This window comes from Epargyreus clarus, unplaced genomic scaffold (assembly GCF_041222505.1).
Source record: "Epargyreus clarus isolate Ecla_fem2 unplaced genomic scaffold, WU_Ecla_fem_2.2 ptg000024l, whole genome shotgun sequence".
NCBI classification, from domain to species: Eukaryota; Metazoa; Arthropoda; class Insecta; order Lepidoptera; family Hesperiidae; genus Epargyreus; species Epargyreus clarus.
This window is the reverse complement of record NW_027332231.1, coordinates 4,531,803-4,552,841: the sequence shown is the minus strand read 5'-3', so window position 1 is coordinate 4,552,841 and position 21,039 is coordinate 4,531,803. Positions and strand designations below refer to the sequence as shown.

The 21,039-nt window shown below is 33.0% G+C and overlaps 1 protein-coding gene across 6 annotated transcripts in view; it reads left to right on the top strand.

Annotated features, from left to right (window-relative positions):
* The window catches only part of Pde8 (phosphodiesterase 8), a 286,786-nt gene that overhangs the window by 249,608 nt on the left and 16,139 nt on the right, over positions 1-21,039 (top strand). For all 6 annotated transcript variants that reach the window (XM_073086216.1, XM_073086215.1, XM_073086218.1 and 3 more), the window contains one exon: positions 18,249-18,306. In XM_073086216.1, the coding sequence (XP_072942317.1) occupies positions 18,249-18,306 (58 nt within the window). The remainder of the gene's footprint in view (positions 1-18,248; positions 18,307-21,039) is intronic.

The window sequence follows — 21,039 nt, the reverse complement described above, 5'->3', positions numbered from 1 at the left end:
GTACTCGTATCTATGTTTAGTGTCTAATTATGAGCGTACTTACTAATACACTACACCTATTGCTTATCAAGGATCGATATTTAACAATTACTTCACTGGTAGGCAACATTTAGATAGATTGGATATTAATAACGGGCGTTAGTACTATCAGCAAAAACGTGGAAAATTTATGATAATATGTAGTAGAATTCCGAACATCATTACTAATTGACATGCATCGACCTTATCTGTATTCTAAAAATTACCTAATTATAATTTTACATTAGGTAGGTACTGCCTGTCGTAAGAGGCGACTAAAAGGGGGCTTCCGGGGTTGCGGGTGGCAAGAGTGGGAGCTCGGACCGTCCAGCAAGCAACCCCGAGAAGGACGACGGTATGTGTGGTCGCCTACCGTCGTAAACACCAGATGGTGTGGGAGGAACCAAAAGTGCTCCCCCAGGGTAGAGCCCGATCGGGGCATTGCGCTTGGAGGACTCCGGTTGTGTTCCCTCGGAGATCCCGGAGTTCTCCAACAAGCGTTGAGGACGACCACCGGGGGGGTTTTAGTGCGGTAAAAATCCCACATAACCCGGCGTCGCTCCCACGTCGTCGGGTACCTTTTGAAGGTTTCCCCCTCGTAAACAAAAAAAAAAAAAAAAAAAAAGGTAGGTAAGTAGGTATATAACTAAACAAAAGTGTAATAAAACATTGTTGAAATATCGACTTTTATTTATGCTCTAGTTAAATAATATTGCAGTAAAGAAATATGTTTCTGGCGATCGCGCGAAATATTTGTTGTAAATTCTCTTATCGGAATTCTATTTACCCGTTCTGAATTCCTGGAAATCCCTCGGGAACGTTCCGTGAATAGCGTTAATATAGCTGTTATCTGTTGAATAAGTATACACATAAATACAAAATCAAGATAGATATTACTCGGAAGGTCATTGATGGGCAGAGAATGTAGGGAAAATGTTAAATATTTTCGGTTTTTAGTGAAATATGATAAAAAGAAGATTTTTTCAATATAATGTATTGCATTTATAAACCTTTGATGGTAAAAATACGTAGCAAACGATTATACAGTCCATCTAATGATAATTGGCCACTGCTGCCCATAGATATTTGTCAACACCGTAGAGCCCTACGTGACATCGTCCAGTACCCTTACCAGGAGTTTTGACGTTTCGACAAATATGACTGTTTTGGTTGTTTACGTATTTGCCCATACAAATTCCAATCAGCGCCCCTAGCGGATTGTGTCAGAAGTCAGAACTAGGAAATCGTATTGGCCCATACGTAAACAAATACCAAAACAGTCATATTAGTCGAAACGTAAAAACTCCTGGTAAGGGTACAGTAATATGTAGGAACGTCATACTTGAGGACTACGTTAGAACGCCTCATAAGTGTCTTTTCCTGACCACTCTCTTCAAACCAATAAGTAACAGCATTAAACAGCTAATGTTATGAGACAAAAATAGGTGTGGCAGTGGCGCCTCAAAAGTAGAAATACGAATTATTGTGCCTTCACTTTTATAAAGGTACAGAGTAAGTCGATAAAATTAATTATCCCCTTAAAATCAAATCTCAGTAGGATTAATAGTTGAGCTCGTCTAATCCATAAGCTCAATTAATTGAAATTTTTAGTCATCACGAATTAATTTATTACAGTTGCCAAAATATCATTTTAGACTTTTAGTAATAATGTTAATCTTTAGCTCAAGATTTTTACTACGTTTTAATATGAGGAGTTAGATTCTTGAATATAAAGAAGTAAAGCAATTAAATACAAACAAGTACATACGTGTACCACACAACATTTTTTTTCTTTCTCTTGCCGCTACCGACTGGTTGGCTACCCCTTGGCCGGGCTTGGCCCTGGCGCATGTTCGTATAGTTAAAAAACAATTGGTATAAGGTTTGTCCACTTGTTTGTTCCAGCCGATCTTCATAACGGCTAGACCGATTTTGTCAGGACTTTCACTGGCAATAGTATAAAATGTAATTGCTGGCAATTAACAGATGTTATAAGAATAATATAGGCTACGTTTATATTCGAAAAAGAATTAGGGTTCCACGCCATGAAACCGCGGTACACAGCTTGTATGATACGAAGGATAAAAAGACTATCTTTGAAAGCACGTTACGATAACGTGTCTACGTCACACAGTCACGTCGGCTCGCTAACTGACGTGTAATGTAAACGCTACGTGGAATACTATCATTTTGCACTACTCTGGCACTTTTATTTGTGTTATCTGTACATAATCTTATCTGTGTTTACGTGTCTTAGTGTAATTTGTAATGTTGTAGTGTATCTTCTACGAAGATTTTTAAATTTCTATTTACGCGAAAGAAGACTGTTATAATATGACTACCTGACCCGGCAAACGTCGCGTTGCCATGTAAATAAAAAAAATGTTAAGGGTGAACTACCCTTATCACTTAAGGGTATGTAAAATAGATAGTAGCCGATTCTCAGACCTACTGAATATGCATATAAAATTTGGTGAAAATCGGTAAAGCCGTTTCGGAGGAGTACCGTAACTAACATTGTAACACGAAAATTTTAAACATATGATTAATTATAGAAAGAAATATACCATGTTGTCTTTGATAATATCTCTGCAAATATCTGTTGTAATCACAAAGAGTTCTATCTTTTTAATTAAAAAATACCTAGCGTCTGCATATATGACGGGCTTCAGGTAAAACCCCCGGTCTATTTGGAATTGGTTACAGATGTCCAATTATCCAAGGGTGGCAGTTGAAAAGTATGGCAATTTGCTATTACAACAATAAAACTCAAAAGTTGTTTTCGTAAAGTGAAAATATTTATAAGTTGTAAAATGTAGAGAGCTTACTGCTGGTATTTTGCCACTATTATTTGCAAGCGTTTGTTATTCTCAACTTGGATATTTTGCAATGCATAGTCTGTGAGATAGTACCTACTCTTTGATAGTAGTCGTTGCTACTTTTACATCTTATATATAAAATTCTCGTGTTACCGTACTCCTCCGAAACGGCTTTACCGATTTTCACCAAATTTTATATGCATATTCAGTAGGTCTGAGAATCGGCTACTATCTATTCTTCATATCCCTAAGTGATAGGGGTTGTTCACTCTTAACATTTTTATTAATTATATGGCAACACAACGTTCGCCGGGTCAGCTAGTTGTCAAATAAAATTAAAAGTAATATTTTAAAGGCGAAATATTTATAACTTAAAAAATGTAGGCAGCTTACTGCTGGTATTTTTCCGCTATTATTTTCAAGCGTTTGTCATTTTCAACTTGGATATTTTGCATTGTTTGCGTGATAGTACCTACTCTTTGATAGTACTCTTGCTACTGTTTCCTTATCAAAAATGAAAAGTTATATTGGAAGGTGGAAATATTTATCACTTGAAAAATGTTGACAGCTTTGCCGCTATTATTTGCAAGCATTTGTCATTCTCAACTTGCTTGGATATTTTGCATTGTTTGCGTGATAGCCTCTACTCTTTGATAGTACTCTTTGCTACTGTTTCCTTATCAAAAATGAAAAGTTATATTGGAAGGAGAAAGTATTTGTAACTTGAAAAATGTAGACAGTTTTGCCGCTATTATTTGCAAGCATTTGTCATTCTCAACTTGCTTGGATATTTTCGAATGCATTGTCTGCGTGGTAGTACTGTCTTGAAATACGACGCCCACCTGTCTGCGGCGTTTTCTACAAAGTATTCGAAATAGATATTCACAACTTTGATATACAAAAAGCAGTTGATATTGCAAGTGGGTATATTTTTCGCTTCACTTGGATCACAAATACATACCAACAATTTGAGTAATATTTTTCAGCGATGCAGGGTTAATATTTCCATCTTAAAGAACGAAATCAAATGTATAGATCCATAGTACCTACTAAATAGTCAACGAGCAGCTTTTGACAGTCGCGGTAACCATTACTTAAAAGCTACCAGGTGCTCAAACAATAGATGCTAATGAGCAGACAACCTCAGTCTCTACATCTCTATGAAATAAATTCGAAATCATTAAGTAAAATGTAACTTTTAACCATTAAATGTTTCCAAAAGTAATCGAGCAAAATAGTTTTCCAATTTCCCGGACTATTTGCGCAGGGAAATATGTAATAAAACTCATTCTCATTGTATATTTGCTCGGCCCGCTTTAAACGTTCGGAGAGTACCGAACAAGAGCAAATTAAACATAACATAGTTTGATTTAATCGAATATTAAAAGCCCTTTGAGTTCTGTTTCCGTTCATCTATTGGTTTCCGAATAGTAACTAGCTGTAGGGCACTTTGGCGGCTTGTAAAACATTGAAGTCGTCGAATTTTATGAAAGGAACAAGTTTATATTTACATGTTCTATATAACTATTAGATATAATAACTAAAGAGTCTTTTCTGGTTTGATATAAGAAATCGAATGTTTCGAAAAATCTATGTCTAAGTTAGTTAAGTTAGTAAGATAAAAAGATCATCCAAACTTGCCCCGAAATAACCAGGTGATACCCTGTTGCTGTTACCTTTGGAGGAAGTTAATACACAGATCATTTACTCTTCGACTAACTCGAGACAAAGTATTAATAATAGCAAAATTGTCCTTCACAATAATTATAATGAGTTATAAGAAATAAATTGAGTACAGGCCTACAGCTTCATGAAACAATATTTACTTTTCATAATCATAACTTCTGTCCGTACTTTTTGTACTCGAACAATAAAGCCACAGGACAAAATGATACACTTCCAAATGTAATAACCCTTATAGGGCTTGTGAACAGTAAAATGTAATTGATTTCTGCAATTGACATTTACAAATCCATACATTTCGTATACGGCTAAATTAAAAAACAGCTCATCATTAACCCGAATTGGATAATGTTAAGTTGTTCCCAGAATCAATCAGCTGTTTTATAACTCTACATCGGTGTGTAATAACAATTTAGTACCATAACACTACCCTGAAAAGGAAATATAATATTTTGTATCGAAATATAAAACGTTGAATACATTTTTATATTTTTGTCTGAAATTTGCTAAAATTACCATGATTTGCACGACTATGTATAAAAATAAATATTTTTTTTTATTTTCTATACTTTGTTCTTGTTTATTTTGAGAAGAGTTTTTTCCAAGAGCAATCTTGGTATGAAGGAGTTATAGGATAATATAAACGAACTTGCAGGATTAATCACGATATATTACTTGGAATCTGTACACTACATTTTACATACACTTGACAGACAGACTGATCAAATCAAAGAGTGACACATAGATATATTTAAAAGTAAATTAATTTACATTGAGTTTATATATGTATCTTCAACATGGTATATCGTCACATATTTGCCAATCAAAAAATTTCACCAATTTTCTGAACATCATAAAAATGTACTTAGATTAGATGGTTTTTAATTAAGGGTAGATTAGACATTTGTTCTAGTTCTTAAACTAATTATCAACAAATCTACTAAGCTTACTTAAAATGAAAGGTCATGTGTCCTTCTCCTGTAAGTGAAAGTAAACAACAAACGATATATGCAGTGAACTTATGTTTCTTATCGTTTAACGTGTACTGTGTTATGATCAGATTTTTATGTGGCTCAGAACATAAAACGGATCTCCCACCCGCGGGCTGACATCAAAAAGTTATTATTCGTCGCATAAAGATTCTGACGCAAAACAAGTAACATGTTTTGGCTTTACTGCGCCACTGTGGAGCGTAAAAACGCTTACCGTTAAGCCACGAAAACGGCTCAAGCGTTTATTAGTTATTAGGCTATGGCATATTATTTGGTTAAAATGCGGCTATATTCGTCGCAGATTGGTAACTTCAATGTGTTATGCCAGAGATAAATGATACATTCCAACTAAGTTTACGGTGTGAATTGAAACAGCAAATTTTGTAATAGCTGTTTTACTTATTTTGAAACTTATGAAATTTTATGTTTCATGCAGTTACATAGCCCTTGCGATTACGAAGGCGCCTGCAAATTCAGCGAAACACGATCGCAAGTTGGACGGAGATATCTGTATAAGTTGCCCTCCGTTACGTCACATAAACTATAAGTAAATAATGCACGTTTTATGATAACATTTAAAGCGTACTTTTCGCGTTTTTCATGGCCTCTCGGTTATGTATGCGCGATAAACGGCCGGCAGATTCGAATTTTGATTGCTCCTCTCAAATCAGACACGAATCATCGCTCTTTTACGAAATGTCCAATAAGCTTTACCCAAAATGTTCCCTGAATTGCTCTACACACCATTTCTAACTCACATAAAGATTTCACATCTATGGAACAAAATTTATCAAGATACTTACAGTAAGGTTTACCTGCATGCTACAATTAAAAAAACAGCTCAATGAATACACTTTACGTGGTAATAAAAGTTAAAGCTATTTAAGAGAATTCACAAACTAATTAGTATATTTTTGTGATCGGATAAAACAGTGGAGCCATGGTTAAAATATACCTATTCCAAGAGATACAACCAACTCATACTAACCCGAGAACTGATGAGTAAGTAGGAACTTGAAGTGCCTTACTATAGATTCTTTATACTGGGATACACGTAGTCCTGCCGCAGTAGATTCACAAAAAATAATTCGCCAAGTACGAGTCGAACTCGCACATGGAGGCTTCCGTACCGCCGAAAAAATCCTGTTTGTTGTATTGGGACCCCCCTTAATATTCAACTTTATTTTATTTTTACTATTCATGTGTCTATCTATTACGCTTCCGGAGATATAGCCCTGTGACAGACGGACAGACGGACAGACGGATAGACAGCGAAGTCTTAGTAATAGGGTTCCGTTTTTACCCTTTGGGTACGGAACCCTAAAAATAGTTTTATATAGAAACCACTTTGAGAACAAGTTTAATTGCACGACAATACCTTATTGTATTTTCAAGTCGAGTTTTACTACTAGTTTATTATTATTTAATTTTCATATCAAATTTATAAATTGAACGAAATATAGTTGATATTTTCTCCAACGCTAGTCCTCATTACACGAACTAATTAACGTTAGCCCGGGCGACTTGCTACAAAATAAACTTAATGCAGCGGGATGTAAAGTAATTTAATTATAGCAGACAAATGCAGATGTTTGTAAGTATGTATGTGAATAATAAACGAGCTTGCAATCCGCCTGATGTTATTAAATCGTTACTACAGTCACACATATGTTGGTAACCGAGGTAGTCCACAGTAGAAGGGGTATAATTACTGCTAAGCAAAATATTTATATGTTGTTATCGTCGTAAACCCATTATTCTCTCATGGCTAGGCACTTAGGAGATAGTTCACTGCTATAACGAAGTGTGTATTGGTAGAGTTCAGACTTATAAAAACATTTTTAAGAACTCTAAGATGCGTTCCTCGCGATGTTCTCCTTCACTGTTAAAACAAGTGAAAACATAATTAATATCTAACACGCATTTAAAGGTTTAAACATAAATTTATTTTTGTTTTTTTCTTTATACAAAAAAACTCGAAAAGACATTTATTACTAGGTACTATTAGAACTATTGTTACTACGAATAACAATTAAATCGTTCCAGATGCACACCAGTTATTTAAGATTGTAATAAAATATGTGGTGTCCAGTTTTCTAAGATTACCGCAAAAATAAAAGCTTGTATTCCACGAAATGTTACCCATGTAAAACTAACTCCATACCCATTGTATGACCCGTTTGAATCGTATCATCGCGAAATAATTGCTGAACACATAAAAAATAATAACCTTTGCAACAATTCCTTTGGGAAGTCCGCTATACGTTATATATCATAGTTTTTAATTAAATACTATAAAATTACTTGGTAATAACATTGTAGCGCGGTGGTACGCCTGACACAACAACTAATCTACTGAAAGTCCCCGGGGATAACTGAATAGGGAGCGATATTAAACACTCGACGATACAAAGGAAAAATAATTATGAAGTAAACTAAAGATTGATAGATTGGAAAAATAAAACGTTTAGAATATACTATAAATATACACATGAAAAATGATATTTAAAGATTAAGGAGCTTTTTAGTAAATTATTTTTGTGTTTCGAATTCTTATCATTTTATATTTAATTTTATAATATATTTAGCTTAACTTTTTATTTGTAACCTAGATCGTGGTTTGGGTACAAATAATTTGTCCATCCATCTTGAGGCGTCGGCCATATTGGATTTAGGGTGACATCATTGGCTCATCCGCTTATTGGTTACTTAACTTATTGGTTACTAACTTAAGTTGGTTACTATTGCATGATTTATAGTTGCGTAAGCTACCGCTTAAGTTACGGAGCAGTTGCTTAAGTATAGCAAATGTTATACATAATTCAGTTATAATTTATTATTATTCCAAAGCGACGTTTTTTATGTCGTATTTACTAAATCAAATCATACTGATCTGTGTCTATCTATCGCACATAATTCTCATGCAATATTTATATACTCAGTACTGACGATATGCAGTACTGACGAGTAGGCGCTAGGACGAATGTGTAAGCAACTAACTCGGCCACGTTCGTCCATCTTCTGTGAGGTGTAGGTTTTTCATTATTCCGCATCCTGCCCACATGCGCAATGTTTACATACTCGCCATTGTTCGAAGAGTGACTCGGCCAATTATTCGCGAGTATCTAAATGTAGCATCAAGATTCTGTAATGACAATGTGTTACACGCTATACAGGAACTAATTAACACAAAGTCTCTGGCGAGCAGTCAACAGAGACCAAAATAAACTACAAACGATGCAGGGAAAGGGAAATTAATTTCGTAGCTGTATAATTTTTACTATGTATATTATTATCTAATTTATCATAGTATAATATAACCGTATATTTGCATTTATTATACCTATTATAGGAGTAGCAAACGAGCATGTAGTCCACGTGATGGGTAGTGGCTACTGCCGCCCATGGATATCTATAATCGAAGCCAGATAACATTAGATTCCTAACTGCGGTCAGCCACTGCTGCACCCGCTACCGCTGAGGACTAGGCTGAAACGCCTCAGAAAAGTATATCTCCCTTGACACACCCTTCTAACCAGAACACAAAAACACTTATAAGTAATGTTATTAGGCAGAAACAAGTGTAACAGTGGTGCTGGAGTCGAACCACAAAGGGTTCTACCACCTTCATAATATCATAAAATATATGAAAGTACCAATTGTATACATAATTTCTGAATTTTCTTGACAACTTTAAAACTTACTTACAATACCTATTGTGAAAGCAAAATGTTGAAAGTTTTGATTAATTACAAATTTTAAGTTGTGTCATTTAAGAATTAAAGACGCCAAAATGTTTGAAGAATGTTAAGAGAACGAATCAGAATATCAAGAAATTTAGTCTCGTTAGATCGCGTGACTAGAAAGTTTACAGGAACAAAACAGAATTCCCGTTCTTGTTGTCCTAATAAATAATAAAATAGGTTGATACCTCTCTTTGTGTGTACGTCCATAATTCAAGGAATCCTAGAATGTGCATAATAGTAGATAGACATGGGTAGAGATAATGCCGAATTAAGACTACTCGATGTTTTAAAAAATCCAAGCCTGTAAGCCACCCAATCAATAAGAAAAGCTATTGAAACGTGCGGATTTCCAAACAGCCTTGCCTCCCATTTGCTAGCAACTATTTGTTTGTGCTGTAATCGCTAAACAAAACATTGTATATTTGTCAGCAATCATTATTTCCGTTTAAATAAAGGTTTTCCACAAACAAATATCTTATTTCGCTCGTTCAAAGAATTTCAAGTACATAGAAACAGCGGGGAATATTAAAATAATTGCAGCAGCAGAGATATATCGGGTTGCATTGCGATGCGAATTGTTTCTTGATTCGAACAGAACGTGATTTGTATTTCAATTTCTAACTTTATTTGTTTCTTTTTTGTCTCCGTGTTATAAGTATTGAATTGTTCAGTATTCGATTCCCGACTAAGACATAAAAAATAACAATTCGATATCTAAATTCGAAAATATTCATAAAAGGTTATCAATATATTTATGATTACAAACAAAGTAGAATAAATTGAATAACAACTAAAAAATAAAAAGTTAAAGATTAATTAAAGTTTAATTTAATTATTCTACTTTAATTAATTTTAATTTAGAGATAAATTTAGATTTCTGTTCTGTGCTTGGGATGTTCGAGTGCTCATTTCTATGTGAATCCACGGCATTGCTAATATCGGACTATCTTCATAAAAGTGTCATTTATTTCAGTAGTTATAAAGAACAAAAATATAAACGCGATGCAATATCCGTTGCCTGTTAAAACATCACTTTTTAAAGCCATCCTTTAGAGCTCATAAAACGTCCACAACATAAACTGAAGCTAACAGTGTTTTAAATGAAAACAACGGAATAAGGAAGTTAATTAAAGGAAGATATTTTTAAAACACGGTCACTGTCTAAAAATTCCTGAATTTTGAAAGAGTTTCAGAATGTGCAGAAGGGTTTAATTACGCTAAATAGCGGAAAACCTAACAGGAGATAGATCAAAGCAGTGTACTTTGAAACTCAGCCTATCGATCGGGGGTCCTAGATTCGATCCCAGGCTCTTTAATTCATAAGTGTATTAGAAATTGATTGTCACTTGCTTTAACGGTGAAGGAAAACATCTTGAGGAAAACTTATACTTGACAGGTATTTAAAAAAGTTCTCAAAGATATGTGAAGTCACCAACGCAGTTAGCCAGTTCGGTTGTGTGTGGCAATCCTTCTCATTCTGAGAGGAGACCCGTGCCCAGCTGTGGGATAGTAACGGGTTGACAGTGACAGTGACGTCGACATTAAATTAATAATAATGATTAATTCAGTGCACGATTACCGATATTCATGAAAAATAAATGGATAAAATAGTTTTATGGATGGAACGTTCGATACCTGATGAGATATCAAATATTAGTTCTGGGTTTTGGTGATCTAGGTTAAATTTATGTGGTAGAGGTCACTTACTATTAAAAGAACAATACGCGCATTTGGAACTTCAATGAAAAAATAGCTAACACTAATCTTTCGTAATAATTTCCAAAAATATAACAATAACAGCAATAACGCACCATACTAACAAGCAAAATGTTCAGAGGTGCTATTTAAAAATAAATGTGCAAAAAGAACGCTGAACAGGTTTTCAGTCTAAAGCTAGAATTCATTCCGCGTTTCGTGCCTGAAAGCAATTACAGAGACTACACTTTAAACTGAAGTACTGAGAGCTTTTCAGTATCACTTTTGTACCAAATATGGCGATTTACCGTCGAATTTGTAGTTAGAGTTTTTTTTTTTAATCAGGAAATTATAATTTAAATTAGTTATCTTTTCAGCGAATTTAAAATTGAATCTCTATTTAGAGATTTTAAATTCATAAAATTAGAATTTAAATAAAGTTAATTTCTTTCTTCAATTTACAATTAGACCTGTTTAATAGAGATTTTAAAGTCATAAAAGAATTTAAATTAAGTTAATTTATTAATTCGGCTTACAATTGTGTCTATATTTAAATAATTTAAATTTCTATGAAAATTATTTAAATCATTATATAGAAAAAGACATAATGCCAAAAATAAGAAAAGTTAATGTTTGAGTTCTTAATAAAAAACAAGTTTTGTAAGCTTTAAGTGCAAAATGATTTATGTTAATCGGCAAAGCACACTTTCATGTACTTAAAAAAGTTATTTATTGTGCACTTAAGTGCTTTGGTTTAATAAACATTTCACTTTATTTCATAATTAAAACTTGAGATTTAGTTACTATAATTAATCTTTGCCGATAAGAGTTTTGTACCCAAACACGTATAGCATGTTTATTTGTACGTACATAACTGCATAATGACAGCCTAGTTAAGAAACTCGGCCTTTTGATTGAGGGGTCAAAGATTCATATCCCAGGCATGCACCTCTGATTTTTCAAGGTAATGTGTGGATTAGCAATTAATTATCACTTGCTTAAACGGTGAAGGAAAACATCGTAAGGAAGCCTGAATACCAGAGATAAAAAAATGTTTTCAAATGTATGTGAAGTCTACTAATTCGCACTTTTGTCTGGCGTGGTGGACAATGGCCTAATCCTTCTCACTCTGAGAGTAGACGCGTGCCCAGCAGTAGGACAGTAATGGGTTGATGATGATATAACTGCAAATACCTTTATACATATAACTTGATTTATGTTTAAGTTAATAGAAACATAATTCGACGGTAAGTTTAACAGGAACCTACCTATTGATTAAATGTCATTAGACCCGACTATGATCAAAGAGGTATTTCTATTCCCACAAGTATAAGAGGGAATTTCTAATGTGTGTGCTTATGACTTTATTAATGACTACGTTACATAGCTGAATCAACGCACACAGCAACAGCAATCATGATATATAACATCACGGCTTTAGTACGTGCAAGGCATTTTTTTAATTTAAATCAGATGATCCTATACCTACAATATCCAGATAAGAGGCAGACAAAAATATTCGACACTGGTTTCCATATTTTTTATGGTGCAGAAAGGTATACTTACATAGGTATATTTAACAAATAAATAAATAAAAATAAATGTATCCAATACCAATAACAATGTAGCATTAGATACTGAAAATGAATGAATTATATTATATTTATTAAAAAAAAAAAAAACAAAAATAAACGTAAAAAATCATAGTGCTAATTTCAAAAACACTGAAAACTGACAGCTAGTAAGTGTCAGATACATTTGCGATCAAAGGTCAAAACCACACCACCGCAATCAAAACTTTTAATAGTTTACAACCGGTCCCAATTAAAACTGCTAGCAACCTGACTCCGACACAGTTTAGACTGGCATAACTAACATAATTAAGCTACACGTGTTAAATTAACGATGTTTTAAAGAAAATGCGATAATGAAATTCCTCGTCTCCCTCTTAGAAATTTCGGAATGAATTCATCTTATAACAGAAATATTTTTGTCTTCATTAGATTTCAATGCTATTTTTATTTAATTTTTATTGTCAAACGAAAAAATGCTAGATTTCTTGTGTTATAACAAGTTTAAAATTTAATAAAACAGTATAAAAAAAATTACGTACATTTGTATAAAGATTTTAATAAAAGACCTCACTAGGAATATTTTTTGTGAGGAACAGCGCTAAAAACTGCTGTGGCAGAAATGGATGTAGTGGTGGTATCTCCGGAGTCCAACCACAAAAGGTTCAACCTTCTTCAAAATCTCCATTCTAGGCGTCCTACGTTCAGTTGACTATTCAAAAGATCTACGCGTAAGAAGCGGCTAAGTATCAAGACGTACTAAAACAGAAATAGGATATATGTACATACAATGAAGTACGCATAAATTAAAGATAAACTTACGTAAGACTACTGAATCGAATATAAACAGTATTACGTGGATTTTTCAGGAAACGTGTCGTAAACAAAGGAAAAATAAACCTATCAATATTTTCCGTTTACTATATCTTGTAACAGATCCGTAGATTTATTTTCCATTAAATAATAGGATTATCCGACTTTCCTGACGTGATGAAATGTCTGACGTCTTTCAATATTACGACTCAATAATATTTATTTATCGGACGCCGAAAAATTGGAAGATCATCTCTTGTTCGATATTTCAATTTTCTACGCTTGTTATTGTCTTATTACTAATTTAATAAATCTCAGCAGTATTTGTTTATTTTGATAAATGCTAAAGTTTAATAAATTGAACAAAATTTGATGCAATTTAAAACTACACTTTTATGCTTTTTAAAGTAATTGGATTGATGAAAAATTTAATTGTTTGAAAAATCTTCATCATTTTGTAAAAATTGTTTTATGACAATACTTAAATCTAATTTACCTTTTCTTATGAGTTAATTGGACATCTGTGGAGACTAAGTGAATTTTACTAGCTATTGTATAAATAGTTAGTAATATTAATGTATTACCATAAATATACATATTGTATCTTCATACACGTTACCTATATTACAGACTACTTCTAAAATTCCTTCTATATACATATTGATCTTTGGCAGAAATGTGCGAAGTCCAGCGAAGTGCACGCAGTCGTGAAACATTTTTGACCGGATCTTTACCGCCGAGGCTGCTGAACCGAAAGCGCCCGTGACATGAGCCTCTTCAACCGTATTAAACTACTTTTTATAACTAGCTATCTTATAGCTTATAGCTAGTTGACTCTTAGTCTAGTAATAAACTGATTTTTAGTTTGAGATCGAGCTCAAGTGCAATCTTAAGTTCGTTATTTAAATAATAAACAAAATAAGAGTTGCACAGGTTTGTTCAATGTTCACAGAGGATCGATGAGGAGTACCAGAACTTTGCTTTGATTCTGGTATGTCCCGTGATATACACTATATCACAATATGATAATAGTATAATATATTATATCACAAGCGAGATTGATTACATTTACTTATCCATTACTATTGCAATTCTACTATAGTAACGGTATGGTTAATTAATAATGTTTTTACCATTTTATTACAACCTCGCTGACAGTACCACCTATTGATGATTGTGATAGCTTTCATTTGAAATTATAACGTGTGTAACGTTTATCGTTTTTCGCAAAGTCGAATACGTCTACAATCATTGGCTCGACAAATGCTATTCTACAAGCGCCTGCACTCGGAACAATCTGCAAACCCACACCAACCAAGTCAAACATTCTATACACGTCTGTATTTGTGTTAGTTTTGCAAGCGTGTGGACGCGCCGTTATAGAGTATCTATACAAAATTTACAAAAATAAAGGAGTAACAAATGTAGAGCTCCCGTATTTAAATAATATCTATTGAGATATTATTTAATTACGGGAGCTTTACATTTTAAGTCAGAGTATTGACTCTGACTTAAGAATTATGATTCGTATCTTTATAATTATTGTATAAATTATCAGAGGCGCATATATTCAGACTAATTACAATGTTTGCAGTAGCCTATATTTTTATATGGGTTTTTAAGTTTTTATACCAGTTAAATAACAAATGAGCTTGGAAAAGATCAGTTATCTTAAAATCATATAATTTGCAAAGATCTATTTATGTACTTTAACTTTATAATTACAGATATAATTATAATTATTTATCTTCTACTTAGAGTCTAGTTACGAAGCTGACAGTTAGAGGATGTAGATAGAGTAAAATATGTTAATTAATATTCCTTATATTCCCTTCAAGCAACTTGCTAAAGTATTCCACAGACACCACTTTAAGATTCCTACCGTAATTTAACACTACATAATAAATTTTGCCTTGAAAACAAATTACCTGCACTTATGGAAAAATCATAGACTTACTAAGCAGTCATTTAAGTATTGAATAAAGCAAAATTTTAGTGGATTATTTTTAATTACGATAGACTTTTAGCTAATTTGCTATTTCAAAAGAACTTTTATATAAAACCTTACTCTATTGAAATTATAAAGAAAAATTCCTTACAATCTGTTTATAACTAACCTATTACCTTGTAGTATTAAGTTACGTAAGCATTATTCTAGTACTACCAGCTGAATATTCTAGATTAAAAGCTTTGTGTGCCTGACTGTCAACTTATTGATCCTAAAAGCCTCTGAACAAAACACATCTCAATAGGAGAAAGTAAACATTCAATTGTTCATCCTACACACAATAGACATCTCAACAATAGAGATTTGACAATGACGACCATAACACCGTAAAGCCGGCTACAAACTCACGCGAGAAGTCTCGCCGAGAATTGCGCGAGAACTGCGAAGGCATCTACACTCTTTACCTATACTATACAGTTATCTTATCTCGCCCGAGAAACCCTTTGAAGCGGACAAATGACCGACACCGAGAGAACAGGCGAGCGCGAGAACGAGCAGGCAAGGAAGTGATCACATTCACGCTGCTCGGGTGTTCTCGGCGTGAGTCTGTAGCCGGAATAATAATAGATCCATTAGTAACATTAGATGACGTTTAACCATGAAGATAAGACACCATGCCTGTCTCAAGCAATACGAGTAGATTACAGGATCCCTTCGATCTCTTTGCGAATTTAATGTCTGCCTGTGGATCTTTGTTTATTATATTATACATACGTATTCAATAATAAATCAATGTAATTACAATACTTGTTGTAATGTTGTAACTTGGGAGGTAGAACCCTTTGTAGCCCGACTTCGGAGCCACCACCGTGCCTATAAGTTTGTCTTATGTAAGCCATAATTACATGGTAAAAGTCTTAAATATATTGGAACTAATGGCAGAACACAGAAATAGGAGCACCTATTTTATTGGTATTCGCCTTATCATTAAGGCGAATAATAAGTTAAATGGTCCATTTTGAAGAAAAGTTTAAGAACCCTTGGTTACAATAAAAACGTTTTAACATTAAACCTCTAAGAAAATGAAGTGGAATGAAAGACAAAGGTTTTGTTTCATGTTGTTGACACGTCTTTATATCGCGAACAAGTCTGGAAGCCTGGAAGGGTTATTTGCTAATTATTGTACTTATTGCCAAGTCACCAAATTTGATAAGCACAGATCTGTATTTGCATTGTACCCAATACTGTGGTAATAATATATTTGATACAGTTTAGAACTCTTTCTTTTCTCTTAGGCGAAATAGCAATATATAGTGACAGATCGTCAAATCAAATCAAATCAAATCAACTACAGTACAGTGCTACACCTATCGGGGATAGTCTACTCAACTACAACCTTCGTTATGTAAACAAAAAAAAAATGAAAATCCATTATAAGTTGTCAAACGCAAGCTGGCTAATTCCCATAGGTTTTTATGTGTGCATTCTGGTTCGAAGCAGTATGTTGGAGTGTGAAAAAAGACACGTATGCGTCATAATTGTATTGCTATCACACATTAAAAACAAGTAGTTAATTGTTTCATGAAAGAATACTATTTCGTGGCAAAGTGTATTTTTCAGTTTGCATGTTAGTGACACATAAAGGCTCTGTCAGAATGAATGCAGAATGACGTTGTTTCTTGGTGACATGTTCTCTACTGTTTTATAATCATTTTAGCATCATTTTAACTGTGATATATGCGAAGCAGGCGTAAACATTGCAGACAAATATTAAAATTAATGGATACTGGAGATGGCATAATATTAAAATGGACAGAATCTCATTGCATTATATTTGACACATGAATGCGATTTGCCGTTTTAAAATGGCATAATAAATGTTTTTATAATAATTTTGGCCTTAATTTTAACTGCGTAATGCGTAAAGACGTAAAGAGGTTGCAGCCAAATATTAAAATTAATAGTTAATGAAAATGTAATAATATTTTACGGAAAAGTGTATTTTTAACGTTGCATGTTAGTGACACATAAAGGCTCTGTCAGAATGACGTTGCTTGTAAATGACATGCATTCTACTGCTTTTTAATCATTTAAGCATCAATTTCAGTTAAAATAGATGGTACATTGATTATAAAAATGTGAACTATATAAAAAGACGTAAACAGGTTGCAGCCAAATATTAAAATTAATAGTTAAGGGTCATTTAATCATATTTTACGGCGAAGTGTATTTTTTCACATATAATGTTACATGTATGTGCACACATAATGGCTCTGTCAGAATGAAATGTACAGAATGACGTTGTTTGTTGTTGACGTGTCTATGCAGCACATACGAGTATAGCGGAAATTAATGGACAGAGAATTGCATGGTTCTTAACACATGAATGGCAACTGCTGTTTTATAATATTTTATATTATTACACGCTTTATATTAGCTTCACTTGTATGTTTGTCAGTGAGTAATTTCGTTTTTCAGTAGAAAGAGATCAACATACATCCTTATCTTACCCTGCATGTATGAAAGAATGAAATAGAATACTGTTAGTTGATTCTATCATAAAAGCGTGTTTTTTAGTTTCTTGAACTATATTTATTTTGGTAAAAATAATTATCCGGGAATATGGTATGCTATTGAAGTAACAAACAAACGTGCGGCTTACCTGCTAAATGATGAATGTCGCTTATTAATATTTTTAACGTACTCAAGCGGGAAAATACTTACCCAAAGACGTTCAAAGATGTGCTGCTGCATATGAGATCTCAATCCCAAAGCCTCATATCTAACTATTTCAACATCTTTCAAACATAATACAGCAGGTTGCACTTTTGTTATGTGTAACGGTCCCATCGCAGTTAAAACGAAGAGTTCAACCACATTTATAACCTAAACTAAATATACAACTAACATCAAATAAAGTGCTTTATTCAATTAATATATATTTTTCGTTTCTATTGTTTCAGTGCTTATCTCAAGGATGATTTCGCTGTCTTACCGTATTTGGAAGCGGGATTTAACAGGGTAAGTGATAAATACCTCCATGATTCAAACATGGGTGAAACAACATACACACTATTTTCTTTGGTATTTTGTTACATGATGGCACTATAAATGGTGCATTTATATCTATAGTCTGATTCATAATTAGGTGTACAAAATGTAAACAAAGAAATGTCACGGTCAAAATTTACAAGAAACAAAAACTTTAACAAACTCAACAAAAAACGAAAATTTAACAAATATACACAATTTAACAAACGCGTTATGTAAACGAGAAAACATTCGAGTTCGATCACAATCACGAAAATTAATAATATCAGTTACGAAACATATAAATTACAGCACAAGAAATGTCTTGGATTTCGGTTGTGTTACCAGTATCACATTTTAATTTTCTACCATAATCTTTGTTTTTTATTATTTTTACTGTATGGATCGAAATTGAGGTGATATAAATATTAGAAAATGTGAATTAATCTTAATTTATTTAGATTATTATTTTATTATTGTTGTATTACTTTAATATCGTCAAAAATAAGAAACTACCATTTGAAACGTATTTTCTTGATAGGTCAACACCTTTGTTTACATTTTGGACACCTAATTATGAATCAGACTATAGACAAATATAATCATTTCCTTCATACAATGTATATCGTCCGTAACACTACCGCGCATACAATATATATGAATAAAAAATATGTTTTTTTTATAATATAGGAGTAGCAGACGAGATTACGGTCCACCTGATGGTAAGTGGCTGCTGCCGCCCATGGACGTCTGTAATCAACCCCAGATAGAATTAGATATTCCTACCTAAGGTCGGCCACAGATGCGCCGCTGCCCCTGAGGACTAAGCTGGAACGCTTCGGAAAAGTCTGTCTCCCTACCACACCCTTCAAACCGGAACACAGCAGCGCCTAACACTGCTGTTATTAGGTAATTTCGACTAACACGCGATATCGCGACACGATCAATGTCTTTAAATATAAATGAAGCCGTCGTTTGTCGAATCCCGGAGACTACCTGATGTAAACAAACCTTTAGACTCGCGCGACGCAAATTCCATCAATCATACGAATTTGCGATTGTCACTCAATTCACAACGCGAGTCAATCAAAATTGATTGTCCCCGGGGTATACCCAATTTCAATGAAGAATTGAAATATAAATGGCACAATTTCTATTTACCCCTTCTAACGATAATTACAATAATATTTAAACAAGAAAAATGTATACAAGCCGTTAATTTGAATTAAATTATTTATTGAAACACACAAATTATACAACATCATCTAGTTACGAATAATAAAGTAATAAAATAGATAAATTAATTCTCACGAACCAAAATATAAACAATTTAAACAATAGGTTCTTAAATTTACTCCAAACTGCCTGAAATCTTGGTTGAATAAAAAATAATAAATGTTGCATAAACACTAATTTTACGGGCAGTTTCGAATACCGAGAGCTTGGTAAATTTGAAATTGGAACGTTTAAATAATTGCTCAAAAACAACATTAAATTAAGATTCGCTTTAATTAATTATAGAGTTTACCAGTTTACGATAAATATTAACATTAATAAATAAAAGTGACACTATTAGATATCGCACAGATAAAAAATATTGTTGGCTGAGCATAGTTACGGCCTTGTCATAAAAAAGAAAATTAGAGTGATGGTAAGAACAAAAAAATATTAAAGCAGAAATACAATATTGCTTCTAACGTTATTTTTCATTTCCATAATAAGTATTTCAAAACTTTTTTGATTCATTATAAAAGGTACTTATAATTTTTATTTTCATATATCAGTTAAAATTTAATATCAGGTTAAACTAGTTATTTATTTTTACTATTTTATTATAAAATAGTTTTAGAAAACGCTTTCTAACTAAAAACGGGATTTAACTGTAATATATATGTATATGCAAATAAAAATTATAAGTACCCACGTCAAATCCATGTAACATGTTCCCATTCATTTGCAAATTTCTAAAGATGCCGCTGTAATACAATGTGCGTTATATTCAGCTATGGTAAAGGGATTTGCTATGAAAACGTTGCTTAGCTTAAGCGTACCGCTTTGCCTACAGCGCTGAATAATGTATTTTAAAGATCCACTTGGAATCTGTCTCACATATTCATAATAGCACTTGGTATAGATTAGCATTAGTTAACATTATATAGTTGATTTATTGTTTTAAAGTAATTACCATTATAATTTTAAGTAAGTTAATTAAAGTTATATTTTTATTCTTTTAATACCTTTTATTTAGCAATTTCGAAGTCATTTCGCATTTAATTTGCCACTGCGTAGTTACCAAACAAAACTTAGTTACTAAATTATGGCAAACAATGGGCACTTATCGTAATTTATATTATACTGAATATAATAATTTTCAAGAAGTATATTTGCACAAATTTACAATTTCATAAGGTTCTTTTAAAGGTTCTACCAGAAATCTATATAGGTACTAGACGTCCAAGCTTATAGGATCTGAAAGGCTTAATTTAAGGGCGTGCAACACGTACTGCAACACATACATACCTACAAATATCATACAATTATATATATACAATTATATACATACATAGCTTATATTTATCTCTAGACACCAAGAAACCTAGATCAAGAAGAGATAGTAATCACTAAACAACAAACACAGATGTTAATTCTTGCGACTTACCACAAAATAAAATTAGTTTTTATTTTGTGTACTTACCTACATTGTATATAAAATATCGAATTTAT